The 22,337-nt window shown below is 48.9% G+C and overlaps 1 protein-coding gene across 1 annotated transcript in view; it reads right to left on the minus strand.

Annotated features, from left to right (window-relative positions):
- Positions 1 to 9,455: 9,455 nt before the first annotated feature.
- The window catches only part of PXDN (peroxidasin), a 113,567-nt gene continuing 100,685 nt past the window's right edge, over positions 9,456 to 22,337 (minus strand). The window contains exons 18-23 of the mRNA XM_032172473.2: positions 21,755 to 21,889; positions 20,516 to 20,724; positions 16,309 to 16,429; positions 15,905 to 16,037; positions 12,978 to 13,091; positions 9,456 to 11,897 (exon numbers count right to left, since the gene is read on the minus strand). Coding sequence (XP_032028364.1) covers positions 11,778 to 11,897; positions 12,978 to 13,091; positions 15,905 to 16,037; positions 16,309 to 16,429; positions 20,516 to 20,724; positions 21,755 to 21,889 — 832 coding nt within the window. The 3' untranslated portion in view covers positions 9,456 to 11,777. The remainder of the gene's footprint in view (positions 11,898 to 12,977; positions 13,092 to 15,904; positions 16,038 to 16,308; positions 16,430 to 20,515; positions 20,725 to 21,754; positions 21,890 to 22,337) is intronic.

A 22,337-nucleotide genomic window follows, 5' to 3' on the forward strand; every position in this document is an offset into this window, starting at 1 on the left:
ATGAGGCTGCTCTGGGGTCTCAGGACATAGTAAGCCAGGGAGGGAGGCGGCGGAAGCCCCAGTGTACCAGCAAGGCACGCCCTAAGCAGGGGTTGGGTGGGTGTGGATGATGCCAAATGCACAAAAGCAAGGCTAATACACAAAGTTTAAGCCCCCATGTGATGGCTTGCACCTGGGCAGGTTGCATGTCATGCAGCTTTGGGAGCTGCGTCCACGTGGCAGCCATAGTATGTTTGTATATTTATGGTAAGAGTTTTCCGGTCAATGGAGGTCATGGGTCTGGAGGAGGGGGATTCATCACAGTGACGTCTGGGCTAGTGGAGCTGCTGCCGTTCCTACCCAGTGGCCTTGAAACCAACTCCCCTGTAGCTGACCCACAGTTCCCCCTTGCCTACAGAGTCCCCTTCTCTCCTGTCTCCTGCTGGCTTTCACCTGACACCTTTATGCTCACAGGACACACTGCTTGCCCCAGAACTCCTCTTGGACCCCTCCTCCACATCGGGGAGTGGAAAGGAGGGTGCCCGCTTCCCCTGCAGCTCTGGGGAATCCGTCCCCAACCTTGATGTGACAAAGGCTGCCTGTTGAGTGCTCCATTCAGATGCACCCCCTCTTCAGCCCTGCCAGGGGCTTCCCCAGGCCACTCAGAAAAAAATGCTCACCTTCTTTGAGGCTATTGGACCCTGCTTAGCTGTGAAGACTCCCCTAGAGCCCTGAGGCCCTTCCACCTGGGACACGATGTCACTGTCCCCTCCAATGGCTGCCCCAGCCCTGTTCCAGGGCTCCTCACTGCCAAGAGGTTTTCTTCACTTCCATGAGGAGCAAGAAGCCCCTGTTGTGTGCTCCTGGGTGGTCCCGTGCTCTCCTCGCCACATTCATCACACAGCCCAACACGTCACTTGTCCATCTTCTCTTTCTCCATGCTCCTTAATGGAGTAGAACCCAGCACGGTCTCTACCTAGTCCACGTCTAGGCTGCCTAGTCTATACGCAGTCTATATCCGGTCAATATCTCTTCTATATCCAGTCTACATCTAGTTTATAAGTACCTAGTCAATATCCACTCTACATCTAGTCTATAACTAGTCTACATCTAGGCTGTATCTAGTCTATATCTAGTCAGTATCTCATGTAGATTCAGCCCGTCTAGTCTGATGTATCTAGTCAATCTGTACTCTACATCTAGTCTATATCTAGGCCATATCTAGTCTATTTCCATCTATATCCAGTCTTCATCAAGTCAGTGTCTTCTCTATATTTCATCTATTAATACGTGCAGTCTACATCTAATCTGTATGTATCTAATCAATATCCAATCTACACTTGGTCTATATCTAAGCTATATAGGCTGCAAACCTGTATAGCTATACCCAGTCTCCATCTAGTCTATAGTCCAAATGTAGTCTATACATAGTCTATATTTAGCCTATATTTGGTCTGTATTGACCATACACAGTCTCCAGCCAGTCTGTATCTAACCTGCATGGAGTCTCTGCCTATTTTATGTCTACCTTGGTCACAGAGCTAGGAGCATAGAGCCAGGCTCCAGGTAGCTGAATGAACAAGTGAAGGAAGAGATGGCAAGACGAATGATCGTTGCCAACCTGGACTTGCTTACAGTCTCCGCCACCGAGCTAAGGTTACTCTAGTGCCCACTCATGCTGACAGCACGACGATGCCCCAGGCAAAGCTCTAGCTACCTCCACACACGAGACCAGGGAGGCATTTTTCCACAGGGTCCACAAGACAAACAATTCTGGAGCATCCAGAAGAGCCATTTTCCCCAGTTATCTTCACAGATGACAGAGCTGTGGCCCTCGGACCCCTGAGAGGGTGGGACCTGCTCTTTATTGGCAGGGAAGGGGTTGACCCTGCCGGGATCTGGGTGCAGGACACGGCGACTCTGCCCAACAAGCCACCGCCGCCCCTGGCAGCTCAGACGGCTGTATCCTTTTTATTATTTTTTTTCTTTTTACTGACATTTATTTTGTTCAAATAAAAGATACTGTTTTCTTTTTTTTTGGAGACGGTGTCTCCCTCTGTCACAACCTCCTCCTTGTGGGTTCAAGCGATTCTCCCACCTCAGCCTCCAGAGTAGCTGGGGCTACAGGCACAAGCTACCACGCCTAGTTAATTTTTTTTTCTTTGTATTTTTGGTAGAGATGGGGTTTCACCTTATTACCCAGGCTGGTCTCATACGCCTAAGCTCGGGCAATCCTCCAGCCTTGGCCTCCCAAAGTGCTGGGATTACAGGCATGAGCCGCCACACCTGGCCAAAAAATTCTTATTAGGTAGACAATTTTATAGCTGAAAATTGAGTCTTGAATGAGTTACATAATTTGTCTGGGCTCAAACAGCAATTAACAGGAATGGAGCTCACCCAAATCTCACGGCTTCAGGTGCATTATTTGCAAAAAGTACAGACTCTGCGACCATCAAGCTACAGAGTTTCACTTTAAAAAGTCACGGAGCCGGGCGTGGTGGCTCACGCCTGTAATCCCAGCACTTTGGGAGGCTGAGGCAGGCAGATCATCTGAGGTCAGGAGTTCGAGACCAGCCTGGTCCAAATGGTGAAACCCCCGTCTCTACTAAAAATACAAAAATTAGCCGGGTGTGGTGGTGGACGCCTGTAATCCCAGCTACTGAGGAGGCTGAGGCAGGAAATCGCTTGAAGCTGGGAGGTGGAACTTGCAGTGAGCAGAGATCGCGCCACCACTGCACTCCAGCGTGGGTGACAGAGTGAGACTCGGTCTCAAAAAAAAAAAAGAAAAAAAAAGTCATGGAGCCACTACCGAAGTAGGACGGGGACAGAATCCGCCATGACGTAGAGTTAAGGTAAGGATGGTGGAGCAAAGCTCACCTGGGCTGTGCTTGTCCCCCAGGACTTGACGTCTAGCAGGGAAGAGAACTGCGCTGGGGGCGGTGGGCAGAGACTCCTGGTGAACCGTAAAGTCCGGCCCAGGCGCAGGCCTCACGGCTCGAGCTGGACGCCTTCCCGGAGATTAGTCACCGTGGATCCGGCTGTGGGCAATGGGGAGCTACGGAGATATTTCAAGTAACAAGGATGAGGGGAGGAGAAGACAGGCTGAGCAAACACAAAGACAGGAAAGGTGTGTTTGGAACGCCTGGGGGAACTCAGTCACTCGGGAAGGAGGGGTGCTGGGGAGGGCTGTGCGGCCGTTTCTGGAAGGCTCCCGCTGGGCCCAGGTGCACCGTCTTTTGTAACCACATTCCTGGCCTCTGCAAGGCTTGAGCTATTAGCCACTGACCTCTAATTGCCAGGTGTTCTGGGTCTGATGTGGCTGCTGCTTATGATAACTTCGTTGCCTTTACCTTCAGGCAGTGTAGGAAGTCAGGGAAGAGGTCCAGAATCTTCTCTTTTCCCTGCTGCCCGAAAGCATGAGTGAGTCTCTGTGTTTTTCTAAAAGTAACTATGGGATGTGGGGGAGGGTCTCTCCGCCTGAGGGCTCTAGGCGCAAGGCTGTGCTCAAAGGACCAGGAAAGGAGAATTCAGCTCCTGTGCCTGAGCGAAGCACTTTGATAGGAACATCTCAGGTTATCTGTACAGCAGACTCACAAGGTGGACGGTGTAATTCTCTCTGGTTTACAAAGAAAAAAAAAAGATTTGGAAAGGTCACATGAGTTGGTAAAGGCCACAAAGCTAATAAATTGCAGTCATTTTATTTCAAGCACTCAGGTTCCTAAAGTTACACGATTTTGTCTCTCGGATGCGAAGCTTCCAATGAACTCTGCAATTCTATCCGTGTTTCAGGGCTAGCATGGAACAAATCAAAGTTTTAATTCAAGGTAGATGTCGTTTCTCTACATTTGGTAAAATGAAGAGAGTACCCGACTCAAGGTCAGAGGCAGTGGGTTCGAGTCTTGGGTCCAGCAGTTCCTGACGGCAGGGCACGGGAGGCAGGGCACCGAGGAGTGGCACCGAGGAGCTAGAGAGAGGCCGTGCGCGGCCACAACACAGCGTCAAACATCCTGCTCCCTTCCCCTACACACCCTGAATCATAAGAAATGATGACCAGTGGTCATTCTCTGAGTTAATTTCTGGTGCAGTAATTTTTAAATAATACAAACATGAATGTTTTCCAGGAACTTCCTCTGTAAACAGGTGCATACTAGTCACCCAGCCAGGCTCCATTCCTACGTCCTGATGAGTTTGCTTCTTGAGGACAAAACAACAAGAAAAGCAGTTTGCATGCTGGGAAGGATGCAGACAATTCTAAAAGCATGTGATGATAACGTCATAGAGTTACTTAACTTAGGGCTTTTTTTTTTTTTTTTTTTTTTGAGATGGAGTCTCGCTCTGTCACCCAGGCTAGAGTGCAGTGGCACGATCTCAGCTCACTGCAAGCTCTGCCTCCTGGGTTCATGCCATTCTCCTGCCTCAGCCTCCCGAGTAGCTGGGACTACAGGTGCCCGCCACCACGCCCAGCTAATTTTTTTGTATATTTAGCAGAGACGGTATTTCACCATGTTAGCCAGGATGGTCCACTTACAGCTTTTAATTGTGGGTTAGTAATCATTAAGGAGGTATGTTTTTGATAAAACACATTGAAGATAAAATTTTCCCTATAACTTAAGATTATGCTCAAGGTCAGAAAAAAAAATAATAATGAAAACCTGAAGATTTCTATTCCTTCTCTTCCCCAAACCATGGTAATGGAAAAGCCACACCAATTTACCGTCCATATCTGAACAGTCATTGCAACTGATAAAGGGGTACACAGTGTCTCCTTCCGTCCTCCACAGCACCAAACCAGTAACCGCAAAGCGATTCCTGATAACTGTGGTTTCTTGGCGGTATTGTACCAGACCATAAGGGTGACATTCAGAGTTAGGATGGAAAAAGAATCACTTTGTTAAGTTAGGGACACGTTCACGACATAACGGGAACGACAATGGAGATGTTAGGCTTTCAGCCTTGGCTTCCACCCTCTGGAGTCCCCACAGTTGGAACAAAGAAAACCCAGATACTGTGATGGTGAACACAGACCAAGTTACTTTTAACAAATCCCACAAACATAAAAACAGTCATTACTGGAGTTTCAGGAATCTTCCAGATTCAAACATGCTGACTGTCAATATCCCCAGGTTTGGGATGTGAGCGTATTTGTTACCGTAAATATAAATGAAAGTAAACCTAAAATGTGAAGATTTTAAGCACGAAGGCTTAACACTTAATACATGAAAACCAAAACTGTAGTGGCTGTTTGGTGCCTTTGTTATAGCCACTAGGACTTGTTAAGGACCACTTGGGAATGGCAACCCATCAGCAGGACTGAGCTAAGAAGCCATGACGGGGCATGCTTCCTCACAGTGGTGTGCAAACCGGGGTGGATACGGGCAGGCTGGGGTATCGGGCAGGTGCAATGCTCACAGCTGTGTGCAACAGTGCATGGGGCTGGGCTGACGTTGGATGAGCTCTCATATTGTTTGGTGGCCTGGTGCAATGTGGCCAGCCCTCTAGGACCACTTTTCCTCATCTGTAATTACAGGATAATCTTAAATCCGTTCAAGCCGAGGATCCCAACTGGTCACATGGTGGGGACTTGGATAAACTTAAAGCATGTGATAGCTTAGGAATAGATGACTCTTTGCTCACTCATCTATTCCATCTCCGAGATTCTAGAGTGTCATGACTAGAATTGTGGGCAGTGATAAGTTGGTTTCACCAGAAAAACTGTTGCATAAAACTCAGTGGGTGCCAATCAGATGCCTTCCTGAAACTTTGTCGGAAAACATTTGGGAAGTTCACTAAATGCATGTAAGAATCTTTTGGTGAATCCTTTGACAAACAAAAAACCACAGGCACAACTCATTTTATGCTTTGATTTATTGCACTTCACAGATACTGCATTTTTTCTTCTTTTTTCCTTTCTTTTGAGTCAGTCTCGCTCTTGTTGCCCAGGCTGGAGTGCAGTGGTGCAATCTCAGTTCACTGCAACCTCCACCTCCCCGGGTTCAAGCGATTCTCCTGCCTCATCCTCCGGAGTGGCTGGGACTACAGGCACCCGCCACCACGCCTGGGTAATTTTTTAGTATTTTTAGTAGAGACGGGGTTTCATCATGTTGGCCAGGCTGGTCTCGTACTCCTGACCTCTGGTGATCCACCCGCCTCGGCCTCCCAAAGTGCATTTTTTTTTTTTTTTTTTTAAACAAATTCAAGGTTTGTGGCAACCCTGTGTAGAGCAAATCCAATGTAGTAACGTGCTTACTTTGTGTCTCTGGCACATTTTCGTAATTCTTGCAATATTTCAAACTTTTTCATGATATCTGTTACGGTGATCTGTGATCAATGATCTTTGATGTTACTATTAATTGCTTTGGGCCCCGAGTGGGTTATTCTCCCTCTCTTCAGACCTCCCAATTCCTTGAGACACAATAATATTGAAATTAGACCAATTAATAATCCTACAATGACCTAAGTGTTCAAGTGAAAGGAAGAGTCACATGTCTCCCACTTGAAATCAAAAGCTAAGCATGATTAGCTTAGTGAGGAAGGCATGTCGAAAGCTGAAAATGGCCAAAAGCCAGGTCTCTTGTGCCAAACAACCAAGTCGTGAATGCCAAGAAACAGTTCTTGAAGGGAATTAAAAGTGCTACCCCAGTGAACACACTAATGATGACACACAATAATAAGTGAGACAGCCTTATGGCTGATATGGAGAAAGTTTGAATGGTCTGGATACAAGGTAAGTCAGACACAACATTCCCTTAAGCCAAAACCTAACGCAGAGTAAGGCCCTAATTCCACTCAATTCTGTGAAAGCTGAGAGTGGTGAGGAAGCTGCAGAAATAGATTCTGAAGCTAGCAGAGGTTGCTTCTGAGGTTTAAGGAAAGAAGCCATCTCCACAGCATAAAAGTGCAAGGAGAAGCAGCAAGTGCTGATGGAGAAGCTGCAGCAAGTTCTCCAGAAGCTCTGAGATCACTGATGAAGATGACTACACGAAACAACAGAATTTCCATGTGGACAAAACAGCCTTCTATTGGAAGAAGATGCATTCCGGACTTTCATAGCTGGAGAGGAGAAGTCAATGCCTGGCTTCAAAGCTTCAGAGGACAAGGTGACTCTCCTGTCATGGGCTGGCACAGTTGGTGACCTTAAGTTAAAGTCAATGTTCATTTACTTCTGAGAATCTTCAGACCTTTAAGATTTATGCTAAATCAACTCTGCCCGTGCTTTATAAATGGAACAACAAAGCCTGGATGACAGCACATATGTTTATACCATGACTTACTGAATATTTTAAGCCCACTCTTGAGAACTACTGCTCAGAAAAAATCAATTATCTTCAAAATATTATTGCTCATTGACAATGCACTTGGTCACGCGAGAGCTCTGATGGGGATGTACAAAGGGATGAATGTTGACACAACATCCGTTCTGCAGCCCATGGATCAAGTTATAATTTTGACTTTCAAGTAAGAAATCATTTCATTAGGCTGTAGCTGCCATAGATAGTGATTCTTCTAATGGATTGGGGCAAAGTAAACTGAAAACCTTCTGGAAAGAATTCACCAGTCTAGATGCTATTAAAATATTTATGATCCATGGGAGCAGGTCAAAATATACACACTAACAAGAGTGTCTGTTAAAAAAAGTTGATTCCTGCCCTCATGGATGACTCTGAGGGGTTCAAGACTTTAGTGGAGGCAGTAACTGCAGATGTGGTAGAAATAGCAAGAGAATTAGAAGTGGAGTCTAAAGGTGGGACTGAATTGCTGCAATCTCATGATCAATCTTTTTTTTTTTTTTGAGATGGAGTCTCACTCTGTTGCCCAGGCTGGAGTGCAGTGGCAGGATCTCCGCTCACTGCAAGCTCTGCCTCCCATTGACGCCATTCTCCTGCCTCAGCCTCCTTGAATGGATGTGGAGTTGCTTCTTGGGGATACGCAAAGCAAGTGGTTTCTTGAGATGAACTCTACTCCTGGTGAAGATACTGTGAACACGGTTGAAATGACAACATAGGATTTAGAATATTCCCTAAGTTTATGTGATTAAGCAGCAGCAGGGTTTGAGAGGACTCCAATGTTGAAATAAGTAATTCTGTGGCTAAGATGCTATCAGACAACATCCCTTGCTACAAATAAATCTTTCGTGAAAGTAAGACTAAACCAATGCGCTAAGCTTCATTTTGTCTTACTTTCCGAAACTGACGCAGCCACCCCAACTTTCAACACCCAGCACCCTAATCAGTCAGCAGCCATTAACACCAAGACCCTCCACCAGCAAAGAGATTACAGCTCACTGAAGGCTCAGATGATCGTTCACTGTTTTTAGCAATAAAGTATTTTTAAATTAAGGTACATTTTTAGACATAATGCTTTTGTGCATGTGATAGACCATAGTACAATGGGAACACAGCTTTTATATGCACCGGGAACCAACAAAATGTGTGACTTGCTATATTGAGATAGTCACTGATTGCGGGGGCTGGAACCGAAGCCACAGTATCTCCCAGGTGTGCCGGAATTTATGTCATTTGACCTACAATTCTGCACACCAGAAACAGATATTAAGTGTTAATAACCAAAAGCAATAGGAACGTTTCAATGCATTCTACATATTATTAAAACAAGATACACATGGTTAACTTTTGCTAGTTTTGCATTAGGCATTTGATTTAAATTAAAATTGGTATATGGCACTCATTCCCTCGTGACAGAAAAGCACCTAATCTGTCTTTTGTTGACTGAGGAGTGTTCATCCCAAGTTCATAAACATTCCGTGAAAGCAGCTCAATCTCTCGTTCTAATTTTGAAATGATTTGGCAATTTTAACAACATAGTATTTAATTTTCGTTAATATTTCATTTTTCTCCTTACATAGACGAGTAGCATTTTTTCCAGGCCCTATAAAGATGCCCTGAGATCCATTCCAGGTTCCTTTAAAGTAGCATCCTCTCTCCACCCAACCACAGCCTGAGGGGCTCAGCAACTGTCACATGTCATCCCGACTTCTGGCCCCAGAGCCACACAAGGCTCAGGCCTGGAAAGGGAGTGTCTGTCTTCCGTGCACTGTGCCCTCCTGACCTGCGCTCTTGCTTCTGGAGAAGCATCTGCCCATCACAGACACCTCGGTGTGTCAGTTGCTTGTACATTCCTCTCTGACAAAGGAATGTCCTTCTCCACAGCTCAAAAATTTCAGGAGACAAGGGCATTTATTTACCACAGGTTTTTCCCAAGAGCTCACTCCCACCTGCCACAATTCAGTCAGGTTAAAGCATCCCGGCTGCTTCAGAAAAGGAAGTCAACTTTATCTCATATCTTTATCTAATACCTTATTTTTAGTAATTTTTTCACATTTAGTCACAAAATGATTAGTGACTAGGACAGTTCTGGGGCTTCTTCCTGGACCTACCTCCTTCCCTTCTCAGGCTTTTCATCTCACCTGGAAAAGTTTTAGCCTCACGTACTGGTTTCAGGTAAAAAAAATAAAGCCATTCTCCATTTGAAAATGTGACCCATTTATTTGAACTGAAAGGCGTCATTACAAAGTGCAAACATTTCTTTGGTAATGAACTGGATACAATGGTCATAAAAAAGGCATTTGGCTGTCGGAGCAGTTAGAAAAGTAAATAAATATGTACATTCCCCTCCTGTCACAGCGACCCCACACAGTGGCTGCTAGACACGTTCACCCAGGCACTGCCCGCTGTTCTGATTACAGAGAGTCTCAAACTGGTGATTCCGCAGACATTTTGGTTTGAATTACAGAACTTTTTTTTGGTAAATCACAGTCAGCTTCCCCCTTTGGCTTAGACAACACAATTCCTTGTGACTGGCCCAGACCGCACGTTACGCAGGTGTGCCACGGGTGTGCCACCTCAGCACTGAGACCGCAGAGGCCGCCAGGGCACGTAAGAGGCACAGAACACTCCCAGAACCCAGCATCTGCTGTCATCTGAGTGCCTGAGCAACTTACATAACCATCAGCTTTTAGACGAACTTACACATTTCCTATTTTACAGAAATCTCTTCCACAATTTGGTCACTACATTTGACTTGCTATTTCAAAAAAAGTCCACATGTCATGAAACACCAACCAATTTTTATCAATCATTTACCAATATGAGGCTAAGAAGTCAAGACAACCATTTTTACAGACAAAATACATGAATCCAATGACCTTCCTCACAGCTGAAATGCTGCCTCCGCCACAGCAACTTGGCCGGCTCATGCTGGAAGGGTCTGGGCGTCTCTTTGGGAGGATGTGCACCTGGAACACGGGTCGTGCACAAATCACACCAGGCACTGTATGCGCCCATCCTGTCAGAAGGAAGCTGGCCTCCCCCACCGCATGGAAGCCTTGACGCCATACCCCAGTGCTGGACACCTGCCACCCTGAACTGAAACGGCCCGTGACGTCAGGGGCTTCCTCCTCCACCACCTCAGCTGGGCCTTGCTGCGGGCAGGTGGCCCGGACCTTGGTGCCTCGTGTGCCCAGCACTGTGCCTGGCACACGGTGGGTACTCAGGTCAGCGTGCTGCACTGAAGCTGTGTGTTCGGGGAAAGGTTGCTCAGAACACAGATCGCTTTGTATTTGGAGAACAATGGAAGATTTTGGTCAATTAAAGAGAGACCATGAGGTATGAGAGTTGATTTTCACTGACTTCTAAAAGAACTTTGCATAGTGGAAATGGTTTCTCTGTCACATCTAATACCTAAAAAATGGACAAAATTTCATAAAACATCATGCACTTTAAAAATACAAATGAGGTATAGGGATTCTTTTTTTTTTTTTTTTAACGCACTCACACAACCTGAAGTTAGACAGTTGCCAACACTTGAGCTCCTCCTCCCTTGGGAAGAGCCATCCGGAGGCGGCTCTTGTTCAGGACGTGGACGCAACCGGGGCCGGCTGGAAGCGGCGTTGTCAACGCACACGCTTGGCCCTCGGCAGGTATCAGATACACAATGGGATGAAGGAGGATTTTCACATTTGGTTCACAACTAGGCAGTATGTATGCAAGTGACAGCTGAAAGCAAACCTGTTTCTAAATGTGGCTTATGAATGTTCTAATCAAGTGTGGAAGGAGCTGACACACGGAGAGTCACAGGCTATACAGCTGCTTCGAGCAGCGGGAATGTTTGTCTTGGGATTAGATGCTGACGTGTGGTGAAATGTTACAGAGAGTCCAGAGGAAGGAGGAGTTCAGAGGTTCCCAGGGAAGAGGCCGGGGGCTTGCACTGCACCCCCAGACAGTGTCCCTGTGAACGCTCTCATCAAAGGTTCTGTTCCATTTGCCAAACACCAATTTTCTTTTTAAACATAGCTTGTGATGGAACCCCGATTTCGGTGAGCCCCTCTGGCAGCTCCGAGACTCACCCCATCTGCGGGTGACAGGTCTGCTGGCTCCTGGCATCCGAACAAGGCAAGGCTGACATATAGAGGTATCCTGCTTTATTTAAAAAGAAATGGTGTTGGGAGGCAAAATCAATTTAGGCGCCTAAATGATTCAACTGTGCAATTTAATAGTAGCACCAATTTTTCATTTTAAAAGAATTAAATAAAAACCTGAGAAGTCTAACGTGAAGCTAGGACTCCTGCCTGCTTCCTTTTGGGCACCTGCTCCGCCTCCTCCTCCGCAGATGCTCCGGTTGGAAGTCTCCTGCACTGCCTTCTGTAACAGCACCAGCTGGACGTTGTCATGAAATGTCACAAGTTCTGGGTGTTTCCTGGTCTGCAGCCTGCAGCTCCCTGCCATCGGCCACCTGATCTCACGATGGCATAGCAGACAAACTCCAAGGAGCCTCCCAGGAGCCTAGGGCTTTTCCTCCGCCCTCTTCTGTAAGCAGACTGGACAGCAGGCCCCTGGGATGTTCACAGGGACAGCACAGGTGGCAGGGGGGCAAGCTTCCACGAAGCAGGTGACCTGCCCGTCCTGGAGAAGAGAGACGGAGCACACCCTGTCAGCTCTGGGATGGCCTTCAGGTGAGCACAGCCTGTCAGCTCCGGGACAGGTGTCAGCCACGGCCATGAGTCAGGCTTTGCCCCGAGGCCCCTGCCTTGCCTGCTGTGCTTGCCCTGTGGGCATGGGTTTTGTGGTTCTCTGAGGATTTCATAGTTGCAGACAGGTACGAGTTAATGGGAGCCCCCATAACAAGTCTCCCTGAGGCTCCCTTCCCACCCTTCCATCCATGCCCATGGTCCTCTCACCCTGAAGGGCCAAGACCACCAGCTGGGCACATCCTCCCACCTCACACCTGGATCCCCTCAGACTGTGTCTGGGGGTGGGCGTTGTCACGAAGCAGGATGGGACTAGAGAGAGGGGGGAAGGGACAGGGCTTTGCTCTTCCCTGGTCTGCCCTTCCCAAACCTGACCAGCTCAGGGACACTGATGCGCCCTCTCCCAATGACCATGGCAAATGAGGTGCACGGGCTGGCCCGCTGTCCTCACCATCCTGCCTCCTCACACTATGCCCCAAACTTTCCACGAAGCCTGGTTCCAGCCAGACGTCTGTCCATTGCTGGCACCAGGGCACCCTCCACCTGCCACCAGTCTTCCTTCTGCAGGGACCCCAGTGACCTCTGTAACACCCCCAGTCCTGATGGGAGATGGGACAGGGCCAGTGGTGGGCAGGTCAGTGTTTACCCACCAGCTGTGCAGGGAGGAGCTGATCTGCCCCATTCATGGGTTTCCATGGCATGAGTATTCCTGCCACAGCTGGTGGGAGGTGAAGCCAGTACACACAAGCAGCCCCAGGTGGCCCTGCACAGAGTAGGGGCTGCCCGCCCTCTGTGGGGTGGACCATGCTGAGGTTCTGGGCCTCCTAGCACGTCCTCTGCACAGAGAGCTGGGCTTGCCTGGTGCTTCCATAGGAGTGAAGGAGGGATGGAGGCCGGCACAGGTGGGCGGGGAGGGGCCTGGCCCTGACATCTGGGCCACCAACCTGAGAGGTCACATGGGACTCTCGGACTTGGGTGTACCTTAAGGCATGAAGACAGACCCCCCCATACTCACTTTGCATTCACAAATGGTGCACGCATCCTTTTTCCACTTGGTGTTGTTGGCGTGAGATTCACCCCCGGCATCCATGCACTCTGTGGTACTGAGCCGTGATTCAAGTTTCTTTATCTGCAGCAAAGCAAAGAACATTCATTCATTGGCCACTTCAGAGTAACAGCTTGGCTCTTGTATTAAAAGATGTTATTTCACTGAAAATAATGCCTTAAAATAAACAACATTTGAAGGGAATATTTCTGAAGAACTTTTACAGAACCTCCAATGTCCTTATTAGACTGGCGGCGGCTGGTGAAACGCCCCAATGGAAGACGTCCTCACCACCGTGCTGTCAAATAAAAACCTTAGTCACAAAGGTGACATTCTCAGAGGACTGGGGGAGCAAGATTCAACCAGAGGACAAGAACGTCCTGCACCTACACTTCCACCAGAACGAACGATGATCACTCAGAATCCCCAGAGTCAAGTCTGCCTTATTTTCCGAGTAACAACACCACTGGCTTTTCTCTGGAAGCACGGGGCCCCATAACAAGGTGCCCTTTCCAACTGCTGTGCCATGCACAGGGGTAGCAGGAGCCTCCTGGAAGGGTCTCCTTCCTCAAACCCTCTCTTGCATCTTGCAGGGCCGGGGGGCAGACAGGGTGACAGTGGCCGGAAATGCCTGGGCCATGAGGTGACCTTGGGAAGAGGCCACCCACCGCACAGCTCCAAGCCGCAGCAGGGACTCTGCACTGCGGAGGGTCCAGCAATCTCCACGAGTGAGAGAAAAGTAAACTCGCACCTCATTAAAACCATCCTGATTTGGGGTTTTCCGTCCCTTGCGAGTGAACCTAAACTGTCAGTGATGTCTGAAATGAACACAAATTATTTATCATCTATATCCCAATTCTTCTAATAAGCCTTCTCATAAGGCATGTTCAGCCACAGGTAAGGCTGTCTGCTTTGACTGATCAACGATGATGGCTGTGAATAACTTCAGCAAGTCACCCACTTCCTCATTTCAATTAAAACATCTTCTTTGATCTCCTGTCAGCCATAAGTGTGTGGTTCCCAACCTGCACAGCAGCAGTGTCTCACCTATGCACACATCACGCTGAGAAAGGTGGACGTCCCCTCACCGTACCATCTGCATTTCATAATGACAGCCGGACATCTAGGACCTAACTAGCCAGACAGTTACTCGCTTTGGGAAATGCCTCAGATACAGCTTCCAAATGAAAGCCATCTTTCCTGCATGCCTCATTCATTAGCAGCTGGCACTTAAGTTACCAAAGCTCAGAACTTTCTAGCTGAAACCATGGGAAAAAAAAAAAAAAAGAGGGAAGCCTCAGGAACAGTGGCACAGGGGCCAGAGAGCACTTAGGGGTCGCAGCCAGGACGGTCTGCAGAGGTTCCAGGTGACCTGCATGTCACCTCTGTGTCTGCGGCTGACCTGCTTTAATTCACAGCCAGAGAGAAGCAGTGACCACGCCGGCCCATGTGCACCTCAGCAGTCACCAAGATACACGAACACCTCTGCACACACGCGGTGCAGGGAAATGACCACAGACGGCACACACCCTGTGCTGTCGCCGGCTGCAAACTCACAAGGAACATCTGCATTTCTCAGACCTAGCGCTGCCACCCAGGGAGCTGCCCGTTCATCCTGAGGGTGGAAGTCCAGCATTGTGGACAGAATCAACAACATGGGAGGGCACAGGGTGTTGGTATTTGCAGACACAGGTGGGGTGGCTGGTCCCCCTCTGCCTCTGTTCTGCTGTCCAGGGTCACCTGTGCACAAGGCCTGCCCTGAAAGACCTTGGGGTTCACAGACCCCCCTCCCCAGTGGACCCCCCCAGGGCACCCAGGCCCCAGCACGGACCCCAAGGGTCAGCCTGGGTTTTTCTCAGCTTCTCTCCTAGTGCCAGGGGGAGCTGAGTGAACACTGCATGCTGTCCACTTGGGCAGCTGCCAGGGGATGTGCACCTGGTCTCTAGGCTGCAGAAGGAGGAAGACCTGCCACGTGTTGTCCACTCTGACAGCTGCCTGAGGACTTGCACCTGGTCTCTAGGCTACAGAGGCAGGAGGACCTGCAGATGCACGGGATGAGGGGGCAGGCAGAGGAGCAGTCAGGGTACCTCTCCCTGTGGCTGGGGGTTACCTTGGGGCTACACTAGGAGATGACGGAAGTTTCTCCCAAATCTAAGGGCTAAGAGTCCTGTGAGTAGGAAAGGAGCTGTGTTTACAGATTAAATGTGCTGCAGACAGCCAGGACCTGCTCACCCTGGGAATCGCATCCACACCAGCGGAGTGAACGCACTTCCTTTCATTTAGCCGTAGATCTCAATCTCCACCTCCTTACGTAAAATCCCAGAGATAACCCCCCGCAGGCTCTGGAGAAAGCAGAAGTAAGTTCCCGGGATAGGAAGGAAAGGACAGAACTCATTTCCGCAGAGCCCCAGAGAAGAGCCCCGTCTGAAAATCCCTGTGGTCGTACCACAGACACCAGGACGTTCCGCACACCCGGAGAGGCTGGATCAGGCGTGGAGGGCTGACCTGGAAATGCCTCCTTACCACGCCCTGGGAGATATGATTCAGTTATTCCTGAATGAGAGGCTTAAGAACAGGACTTCATGTTTGAACTCTCCTACAGCACCCTAATCCCATGTTCCCTCCAGCAAGGTCACCTGGCTGGCCGTCCCACGGCCGTGACACAGATTGCCCCTGCCCGGTGACCCCCATCTGCTGGGAAACCCAGGGACACCAGTGGCACATGGCCCAGCCCGACCCAGCATGCAGAAATGACACTCCCAAGGCTCCAGGGTAGGGGTCCCGTGTGGGCAGTTGAGCAGTCGCCTGGGAATAAAGCGCTATACCCGGAAGGTTCGGGCAGGGCTGTGCTGCTGTGGAATCTTGGAGGCGGGGACACAGGCCCCCTGGCACCTCACCTGGGTTCTGAGGTCTGTGATGGTCTTCTGCATTTCCAGAACAAACTCTCTGAAGTCATTTGTCCCGGGTGCATCTGAGCGTGTGCTGAAGGCTGAGGTGTTGTTGCTGAGATGTTCCCCCTGTCTCCCAACACTGTGGTGAGGGGAAAGGAGGAGGAGGGAAATATAACCTCGGCAGGTCACGGCGGGTCTCATTTCAAGCCTTCCTGGGTGTGCACCGCCCCTGATGCTCTGAGCGGGCAGCACAGCAGGACACAGGCTGCAGCCTGGCCCCCACTGCTCCGGGACGTCCCTGCCAGGAACCATCCTCGCCACAGGCCCACAGCAGGATGCCGGTCCTACTGCCCGATGCCCGCGGTGCGAGGGCCCCTCTGCATATCATTTGACCTCAGAGACGACCATACCTGGGTATTTTCCGTGGTCTTGTTTTCTTGGTCGGCTTGTCCTCCTGGTAGCTGAACTCAAGCGACCGTCTGCCTCGGAAATGATAGGAAAAGGCATTGAACTGCCCCCTGGTCCTACAGTCTAAAATGGAAGCACAAGCAGAATGTCAGCTCTGAAGGCTCTGACCTCGGAGAAATTAAGCACATCCTGCCAACTATGAACAGTCTTCACTGGCTGCCCGTGGAGCAAACTGTGGCACCTTTCAGTCAGGCAACCTGGCAGCTGGTCTGCGGCTCTTACCCTCTCCTGGTCTGAGGGGCCAAGCCTGTCTCCACCTGTGCCCCAGCCCGCGTGACCTTATGGTGCTGGCCGCCCTGAGGACAGCTGGGCGCACTGAGGAGGCCACCACGCCATCTAACCGCACCCTCGCTGAGTTCCCTCCACCCACAGATGGAGGCTCAGGCACTCTGCCTCAGAGATCACAGTCTGCTGTTTCTGGGGGTCCCTTCCTTATGGCCAGGTGACAATCTGCACTCTGGAATGGAGTGCCTTAAAATTATGCTACACTCCCTGCGTCATACTGCCAGCCCCACTGTCAGACAAGAGGTGGCCTGACCCTGCTTTTCCTGAATGTAGCCCAAACACCTCCCTGCCTAGGTGTGGCTTCCTTCTCAACCTGTGGTGGGCTGAGAAGCCCTCAATGCTATGCCTCACCTGAGCCCCAGGTGAGTGAGGGGCCCTCAGTGCTGTGTTCCTCCTGGTCCCTGGGTGAGTGAGGGGCCCTCAGTGCCGTGTCCCTCCTTGTCCCCGGGTGAGTGAGGGGCCCTCAGTGCTGTGTCCCTCCTGGTCTCTGGGTGAGTGAGGGGCCCTCAGTGCTGTGTCCCTCCTGGTCCCTGGGTGAGTGAGGGGCCCTCAGTGCCGTGTCCCCCCTGGGCCCTGTGGACACGCTATCTAACGAAGTGATGGGGTGTTCGGTCTGTCTTGTACATCATCCTCACCCAAGAAAGCTGTGGCAGAGCATGAAGGTGAAGGGCAAATATGGACCTTTGCAAAATGCTAATGTCTCAGGAAGCCACTGGAGTAGAAATTCTATGAGAAGAGAAGAGGCACGTGCAGCATAAACCTCCGACCCCATGCTAGCTTTCCTGTCTCCCTTGAAGGGCAGCCGGCTCCTTCTGGTCTAGCATTTGCCTGACTGGCTGGAAAGAGTATCTTCAAGACAGAGACCTAAAGCTCCCTCTGCCCCCACAGCGGAGCCCATAAACAGTCCCACTGAATGACCCACTATTTATTTCCACAGTTAACTATACAGATTCTGAGTAAACCCAGCTGGCTGGACCCCTCGCTTATTCCACCCACAAATCGTCTCAGGAGCAGAGAAGAGCAGAGTTTCTTAAAACTCCTGGGCACACAAATACATCATAAAACAGCAGCTGCCTCCCAGACTACCGCAGCCCCTCCCAGCAACACCTGGGGTGAAGAATGAGCCTCACTGGCAGGTGGCAGGTCCACCCAGGGCTGTGCAGGTCTGGGGTGGGTCCCCGGTAGAATTACAGGGCGACAGGGAAGCAGCAGGGCCAGGACACAGTCCCAGGCACTGTGGGGTCCCTGCCAAAGCGCACACCAGCCCCAACCCCAGAACTCTTTGATGGAACCTCTGTCCCTCCAGGATGGCCGTCTCTTCCTCACGCCCCAGGGCACGGCTGGGCCACACCTGCCCAGCGACCTGGCCTGCACCTGCTCTGTGCTGCCCAGGCTGGCCAAGCCAGGAGCAGGCTGGCTTCCTGGACCTAGTGCAGACCCCACACAGCACTTGTTATAGGCATCAATGAAGTGAATGATGAAGAGTTGCAGCTCAAGGACGTTCGCTTTAAATGTGTCTTTTTATTTTTTGGGGACAGTTTTGTTCTTGTTGCCCAGGCTGGAGTGCAATGGCACGATCTCAGCTCACTGGAACCTCTGCCTCCTGGGTTCAAGCGATTCTCCTGCCTCAGCCTCCCATGTAGCTGGGATTACAGGTGCCCACCACCACGCCCGGCTAATTTTTGTATTTTTGTAGAGATGGGGTTTCACCATCTTGGCAAGGCTAGTCTTGAACTCCTAACCTCAGGTGATCCACCTGCCTCGGCCTCCCAAAGTGCTGGGATTACAGGTATGTGCCACTGCCCAGCCCCCAATGTGTCCTTTTTAAAAAGTTTAATTGAAAAGTAAATAGCAATTGACATTTGGTTCTGTCAAATCTGAGTTCTGTTTTCGTATTTTTCTGCTGTATTTAGAAATGTCTTTTGGGGTAACATAAAAACAGGTAAAGCTTATCAAATATTCTCTAAGCTGTGTCAGCTGAAGGCCATGCCTGGTATTTTAAGAGGGAAAAGTATCCAGAAGAAACAATGTCAGCAATTGCTTCAGGCAGCTAAGCCTCTCCCACCGTGCCCTGAGAGGAGGAGGGGCTTGTAACATGAGGGGAACAAAGACTGGCTTTAAAGATGAAGTCTTTCAAAGGACTTTGGATTTTCTTAGCAAAAGAACAGAAAACCTGGCTGTACTTCTTAATAAGCAGCTAACAGGGGCCTGGTAAAGTTATCAGAAAATGGGTTTTTGTATCATTGGCTTTTCCTAATCATTTTCAAGAGCACAATTTTCTACAAACAGAACAAATTTTCTACCATGCTTGTAGAAAAGCATTTTGAATTGGATAAACCAGTGAGGATATAAAACAAAAACAAAAACAAAACAATAAAACAAAAAACAGATATAAGTTTCCAACAGATGTAATAACAAGCATGTAAATAATTTGGGAAATTGGGTACCTCGCAAGCATAATTTTATTTTTTATGTGAATTCTCCTATCATATATACTTCCATGCATGTGTGTGTGGGTGGTGGTGGGGGCAGATGAGGAGGCAGATGCAGAATTAGATCACACACACCCCCCACACACGCCCCACAGGTACACACACTCCACACACACCCCCCACAGTCGCACACAGACACACAGGCACACACTCTCTAAGAAGAAGCTGCTAAAACACAGCTCTATTATCAATGCAGATTTCAACGCTTACTAAATTAAATAAGATCTTGGCCAGAACTATTACTTCAGGAAAAATGAGGTGGTGGAGAATATGTGTACAGTGTCTGAACTTTGCGTGTCTCTTCTTAAACTACCAAGTGTCCACAGACACCACAAGCTCCAGAGTGCCGGGTGAGGGCGGGTCTGGCCCCACCTCCTGGTCACGCTCACCGCAGGTCCCCAGATCCCCCCATTGTGGTGGGCACTCCACAACTTGGGTTCTAAACATCCCCAGTTTGGTATTTTATGGGGCTCTGATCATAGTTTGAATAAAGCCAAAATTATGTTCAAATTAGTAACGGAAATGGAGGTTAACCAAGACTGGGAGTTAGGAATGCGAAGCAGGAACTCAGCCAGGAGAACCATCGCCGCGCACAGCAGGCCACTGACGCCTCTGCAGGGAAGACGGACCTGGCATGCCAGGGCACGAGTGGCGGGGCTGTGGGATTGATATCAGGGCGTCCCTCAGCTACAGGGCCCACCCCCTCCCCCCCCACCAATCATGAGACCACCTCCTACCTGCAGGGCTCCTCACAAGATATTTTATAACAACTATCTTCAGTCATTTACATTAGAGATATTTAGAACATTCAGATTAATTTTTAAGAAAACCTGATATATTTGATATGCTTCTTTCATATTTTGATTTTCGTCTTTTATCTGGCTACACAAGTACTGGAAGCTAGACATACATTAGGTTTTAAGGAAAAATTAGGGGCACACCGTGCTGAAGTCTGGGTTTCTGTTTCTCTTAGTGTTTTAGTTATGACGAATGTTCTCCCACAGCACTGCCAATTCCTCAGAATCATCACCTTTGTTTATATTTTTGGCTCCGCAGTCCATCTCAGCATGGATACAGCACAATTTAAATCTAAAGCTGAATATTTTGTTTTCAGTTTTCTTTTTTTTTTTTCACTGATGACAATTTATTATAATCTGTTAGTAGCACACAGACAAATATTAATTAAACCAGAACCATGTCTACACAGAAGAGGGCAATGACATGTGCCATTCTATGGGGAACTGTGTGCACTTAATCATCATGTTTTCAGTTTTCAAGATTAGGACGACATCTGCAGGTAATTAAGCACCCACCAAGCAGTCACCAAAACCAGGGGTGAAAAAGGAACAGACGTGGTGCCTCTGGCACGCACCTTCACAGCAGTCCTGCCACACCCGGAGGTCCACCCTGGGGATCTCGTCACAGCTGCCGTAGCCGTGAGGGAACTCCGCCACCCTGAACACGTCGCTCTGCACTCGGGTGATGTTGTCAGCATTGTCGCACAGGATCCTGGCCAGCGACGTCTGCTTGATCTGAGTCAGCTGGGCCGGGGAGAACACCCCGGGGTTCTCATACCACAACCTGGATTCCCCCAAAATGAAAGCAGGATCAGAGAAGGGTAGGGGACTCACAGGTCACCAGGAGCTGAGTTAAAATCTCCCCCTTCTTAGTTCACAGCAATACAGAAATCACTAGGTTTGATTAGGTGTCACTTAAAAATGGACTCACACACTGCTCACATCCCCTACTCCATAACAAAACCAAAGGCAGACAATCTGGTATAAAAATGACAGTGTTGGCCAGGCGCGGTGGCTCACGCCTGTAATCCCAGCACTTTGAGAGGCTGAGGCGGGGCAGATCACGAGGTCAGGAGATTGAGACCATCCTGGCTAACATGGTGAAACCCCGTCTCTACTAAAACTACAAAAAATTAGCGTGATGTGGTGGCGGGTGCCTGTAGTCCCAGTTACTTGGGAGGCTGAGGCAGGAGAATGGCGTGAACCCGGGAGGTGGAGCTTGCAGTGAGCCGAGATCGCCCACTGCACTCCAGCCTGGGAGACAGAGCAAGACTCCGTCTCAAAACAAAAGACAACAACAACAAAAAAATGACAGTGTTAGCTCTTCTGACTAGCAAGAAAGACGATGGACAACTTAAAAAAAAAAAACTGGTATGGCAGTTATTTCAGATCTGCTGAAATAGTTAGTAATAGGTAGGGTCTGCCTTTCCACTACATTAAAGTAATAACAGTAGACTAGAGATAAAACAAAGATCTTGCCCAAAGCCCAAACTCCTCTCAAGTCCCACAGTGGTTAAGCTGTATGGACTGTCCAGTAGGTTTACAGGAACAGGAATATTCCTATAAATGAAGGGGTGGGAAAAGCATCTTTGAACCTGGTGTGGTTGAGTTTTGAGGCTGCAAGGACATGTTAGCCCAAGGCGGTGCACAGAAGACACCAGGGCCTCAGCGCCTTCCTCATTCCCAACCGGGGACACACAGAAGACATTAGGGCCTCGTGCCTCCCTCACTCTCAACCAGGACAGCTCTTCTCCTCTGGAGTCCCTGAGAGGGTGGCTTAGGAGCGTGCTCCCCTTTCTGGTGCACGTGCTCACCTGTCCCCATCTCGCAGGCGCTTGAACTGTGTGCTGAGAAGACACATCAGCGTGGGGCCCAGCCGGCTGCCAGGCACCAGGTCCTCCACCATGAGCGCCGGAAACAGGTCGATGTTGAGTGTCGAGCCATACAACCTAAAAGATGAAGAGAAAACTGAAATTCACCTAACAAAGCTGCACGTGGTAAAAAAAAAAAAAAACCAGCAAATATAAAAACAGTTCTTTCTGTCACTATTTTACATTATTTAGAATTTTACTTAACAAAGAAAATATTTACTTCTTTGCAGCATCTCTCCACAATGCTTTAAAGGATTTTCCCTACTTTCTGTTATATATGTGAGACACACACACACAAACACATTTATTATAACAAATTTAGAAAAGCCAAGAAAACAAGGGAGAAAATTCAAGCCACACCTTTTCCTACTATTCAGGGATAACCACACTTAACATCATAATGTATACCCTTCCAATCTTTTTAAAATAAACATATCAACAATAAACTACATATAGCTAAATGTATATAGTTTATGGTTCATGTTTATTTTTAAAAGTATATACTTTTTTTTTTTTTTTTTTTTTT

Source organism: Hylobates moloch, unplaced genomic scaffold (genome assembly GCF_009828535.3).
Source record: "Hylobates moloch isolate HMO894 unplaced genomic scaffold, HMol_V3 SCAFFOLD_13, whole genome shotgun sequence".
In the NCBI taxonomy this organism is placed as follows: Eukaryota; Metazoa; Chordata; class Mammalia; order Primates; family Hylobatidae; genus Hylobates; species Hylobates moloch.